The sequence below is a fragment of the Abramis brama genome (assembly GCF_963993115.1).
Source record: "Abramis brama genome assembly, chromosome: 7".
Taxonomy (NCBI): Eukaryota; Metazoa; Chordata; class Actinopteri; order Cypriniformes; family Leuciscidae; genus Abramis; species Abramis brama.
The window spans coordinates 879,601-884,600 of record NC_139969.1 but is presented as its reverse complement, the minus strand read 5'-3'; the positions used below and the strand labels follow the sequence as shown (position 1 = coordinate 884,600).

Here is a 5,000-nt window from a genome sequence, read left to right as displayed (position 1 = left end):
CACACACACACACACACACACACACACACACACACACACACAAAAACAAACACTCTCTCAGTGTGTGTGTGACTTGTGTGTGTAACTCTGAGCTCGATCTGATGAAGTCTCGGTGTGTGTGTGACGTGTGTGTGTGTGTAACTCTGAGCTCGATCTGATGAAGTCTTGGTGTGTGTGTGACGTGTGTGTGTGTAACTCTGAGCTCGATCTGATGAAGTCTCAGTGTGTGTGTGTGTAACTCTGAGCTCGATCTGATGAAGTCTCGGTGTGTGTGTGACGTGTGTGTGTAACTCTGAGCTCGATCTGATGAAGTCTCGGTGTGTGTGTGACGTGTGTGTGTAACTCTGAGCTCGATCTGATGAAGTCTCGGTGTGTGTGTGACGTGTGTGTGTAACTCTGAGCTCGATCTGAAGTCTCTGTGTGTGTGACGTGTGTGTGTGTAACTCTGAGCTCGATCTGATGAAGTCTCAGAGTGTGTGTGACGTGTGTGTGTAACTCTGAGCTGGATCTGATGAAGTCTCGGTGTGTGTGTGACGTGTGTGTGTAACTCTGAGCTGGATCTGATGAAGTCTCGGTGTGTGTGTGACGTGTGTGTGTAACTCTGAGCTCGATCTGATGAAGTCTCAGTGTGTGTGTGACGGATGTCTCTATAAAGCGCTTCATTAAACTCCTGTTAGCGGCTGATCTCTGGCCCGCGGGTCACGCTTCAGTGTGTGGAGACAGATGACTTCTGTGAGAGTGATAGAGACACACACACACGCTCATACACACTCACGCACACACTCACACACGCTCATACACACTCACACTCACGCACACACTCACACACACACGCTCATACACACTCACGCACACACTCACACATGCTCATACACACTCACACACACGCTCATACACACTCACGCACACACTCACACTCACACACACATACGCTCATACACACTCATGCTCATACACACTCACACTCACACACACGCTCATACACACTCACACACACGCTCATACACACTCACACACACGCTCATACACACTCACACTCACACACACGCTCATACACACTCACACACACGCTCATACACACTCACACACACACGCTCATACACACTCACGCACACACTCACACACGCTCATACACACACACGCTCATACACACTCACACACACTCACGCACACACTCACACTCACACACACATACGCTCATACACACTCACGCTCATACACACTCACACTCACACACACGCTCATACACACTCACACACACACACACACATACGCTCATACACACTCACGCTCATACACACTCACACTCACACACACGCTCATACACACTCACACACACGCTCATACACACACACGCTCATACACACTCACACACACACACACACGCTCATACACACTCACACTCACGCACACACTCACACACACACACACCCACTCATAAACGCACTCAAACACACTCAAACGCACTCTCAAACAATCACACACTCAAACACACACTCACTATTTTTTTAATATGCTTTTTAATATAATTTAAAGTTGCATTATAACTTGATAATGTGTGTGAATTATCCAGGTCAAATCTCTGTAAATCACCAGAAATGATCTTTTGAAAGCAGAAACGAATTCTGTCTGAGCTTTTTATTGCATTACAGCATTATTCTCATGAATGACTCTATCATGACGTCACGTTCTTCACATTAGTCTGTAACCGTTCGAGGGTTCAGACGCGAGTCTTTCGCTGAAGACCCGTCGAGGTCAGAGGTCAATATCTCCCTGTGCACGTGAAACTACAGACAAAAGACAAACGACTGGATTAAAGAAGAAGCGAGACAGACAGAGTTTATCGAGCGGGATTAAGCGGCTCGTTTGAGGTGATGTTTGATTAGCATTGGAGGATTATGGGTATTCCGGGGTCACGGTCTGGGGTCACCATCTGCAGTCGGTCAATACGAACACGCATGATTCTATGGACTGATTCACATGACAGAAACACACTCCTGCACTGCAAAACAAGATGGTCTAACTCAGTGTTTCTGTCTTGTTTCAAGTCCAAATATCTAAAAATTCTCAAATCAAGAAGCATTTACTAAAGTAGTGAAATGCCATTAGATATTATGGGCCCTATCTCGCACCCAGCGCAATTGCCTTTGTACAGCGACGCATGTATCATTCCTATTTTGCACCCGACGCACAGCGGACTTTTCCCTCCACAGACGCACGTCGGTAAATTAGGGAATAAACTTGCGCTCCCGGGGGCGGTTCAGCGAAGAGAGGAGGCGTGATCCAGCGCAAACGTTCCCTGGTGCTATTTTGCAGTTTCAGAAAACAATTCCGCCACTGACCAGGAGAAACCTCGTCTAAAGTCAGTGGCGCGTTATTCAGATGCTATTTTAAGGGCGCATGCTTGGCGTAGCGTGTGCACAACACACACACACTTTGCTTCTCTCATCTACACAGATGCAGCAGTTCCCATTTTTAGAAAACCATACATTATTACAAGGAATATTATTCCACACGAGGGAAATCATTGTTGTGTCCATGAAGATGTGAAAAATAGGCATAAATCTAGCTTACACATTTACCCAAATTATCATACGCCTGTTTAACCGAAGCTAATCTGGGTGTGTTTCTCCATCTCCAATGTCACTTCTCTGTGTTTTACGGCCCTGACGAGAACGTCGGTCTCCTCGGCTGTGAACCGCTCCTGGCGTGCGTCTGGCAAATCCGCCGTTATAATAGCAATCCGCCATGGAACAAGCGCGCCTGCTCTTAAAGGGAATGTGAGATGACGCTCTGATTGGTTTATTTCACGTTACGCCCAAACCACACCTATGAGTAATGAAGCGACTTCAGACCAACACATGTTAGATTTGCGAGATCCGCCCACAAAGTTACTTGCGTTTCGCGCTTGATACTTGCGTTTCAGATCGTTAAAATAGGGCCCATAATATCTAATGGTATTTTACTCATCTAGTTAATGCTTCTTGATTTAAGAATTTTTTAGATATTTGGACTGTAAACAAGACGAAAACACTGAGTAAGAAAAGCATTTGTTACGGCGTGAAGAGACTCACACAGGCGCTGAGCTTCTTCAATTCTCCTCTGAGTGATTCCTGAGTAAATATGCAGTGAATATGAACAATAATGTTTTATTGTGTGTGTGTATTCGCCGGAGGACTGAGACGATGTAGATGATCAGTTTTGATGTGTTCATCAATGCTCGTATCCCGAACTCTCACACACTGTAAACGTCTTTCATTTCAGACGCAAGCAGTTTGTTGTGATCGGTAGCTGGAAGGAGTTTGATTCTGGTCAACGAAGCTTTATGTTTTTATTATTTTTATTTCCACGGTGTGTGATCATTTTTTTGAGTGGATCATATGAAATGACACACAGACTGCTTCCCACTCTTATTAAAGGGGTGGTTGATTATGATTTGACTTTTCTAACTTTAGTTAGTGTGTAATGTTGCTGTTTGAGCATAAACAACATCTGCAAAGTTACAACACTCAAAGTTCAAAGCAAAGGGAGATATTTGCTTTTAAAGAAATCGCTTTTTAAGGACTACAACAAACGGCTGGTAGAGACTACACCACATTCCTCCCGGGTTAGTGACATCACCAACCCTGGAATTTACATAAACCCCGCCCCCAGAACATGATTTATAGATTATCAAGACAGAATATGCTAATCAGTGACTAGAAGATAACTACACATCAGCTTCATAAATTCATCAACTAACCATTCAGAAATGTCCTGTTGCTTCTACATGTTGTCTCTTCTTCTCGAGTCTCTCCATCATTGTCTGACTCCGGTCTGAACATAAAAGACTAAAAGTTGTTGAAATTGTCAGTGCATGTGTGTGTGAGGTAAAAGGACGCAAGCTGTTGAAGCTCCGCCCCCTGTGCCGGGAGCAGCAGCTCATTTGCATTTAAAGGGACAGACACAAAAACGGTGTGTTTTTGCTCACCCTCAAAAAGTGATAATTTTAACATGCTATATAAACATATCTGTGGGGTATTTTGAGCTAAAACTTCACACACACACTCTGGGGACATCAGAGACTCATTTTACATCTTGTGATTAGCGTATTATAGGACTCCTTTAACACTGAATGTGGTGTTTGTCCCCTAGAGCCGCCGGTCCCCATCGCTCCTCCTCAGCTGATGGCGGTGGGAGCCACGTATCTGTGGATCCAGCTCAACGCTAACTCCATCAACGGAGACGGGCCGATCGTGAGCCGCGAGGTGGAGTACCGCACCGTCTCCGGCTCCATGTACGACCTGCAGCCCGTCGACAAAACCTCACACAAGATCGGCCACCTGGACCCCGACACGGAGTACGAGATCAGCGTGTTGCTGACGCGGCCCCTGGATGGAGGAACCGGGGCCCCGGGGCCCCCGCTGAGAGCCCGCACCAAATGTGCAGGTAAACCCGATCGATTGATGGATGCATTGATGGATGTTGAGTCTGGTGTGAGAAACACTGCGTGATGTACTGTTAAAACCCTCTGGTGCTCTTCGGTCGGTAAAATGTAAGTTTTTTTTTTCTTCTTCGGAATGGTACAAAACTTCGTAAAGGTTTTGGCACTTGCTGTGTGAACACACACACACACACAAAAAAAAATCATGGACATGATTTGAAAAGGTTAAATGGTCCTGAAAGAAATAGTCCCACTTGTGCTCCTCGCGGTCAGAAATGAGCGCATTAGAAATGAATGTGAGACGAATTTCCTCTAGTGGAAGCGTTTGGTACTGCAGCCGAACAACATCTCACTGAAAGACCATTTTTTGAGATATCAAGCTCATATTTGGAACACAGATTGTTTAGATTTATGGGTTTGACTTTCTTGCAGTTTTAGAGTAAAACGTGTTGAAATGTATATTTAATTTAAAAATTGAAAATGGTATTTTTGTGCATTTTTCATAACAATAAACGTGAAATTCTGTAACTTTTTTTAAGTTCACTTTATTAAACTTTTTTCGCTTCAGCAATAATCT

The 5,000-nt window shown here is 44.8% G+C and overlaps 1 protein-coding gene across 2 annotated transcripts in view; it reads left to right on the top strand.

Moving 5' to 3' along the window:
• Positions 1-5,000, top strand: part of LOC311087636 (receptor-type tyrosine-protein phosphatase mu) — a 246,722-nt gene that overhangs the window by 114,562 nt on the left and 127,160 nt on the right. For both annotated transcript variants that reach the window (XM_084120986.1, XM_084120985.1), the window contains exon 7: positions 4,135-4,428. In XM_084120986.1, coding sequence (XP_083977112.1) covers positions 4,135-4,428 — 294 coding nt within the window. The remainder of the gene's footprint in view (positions 1-4,134; positions 4,429-5,000) is intronic.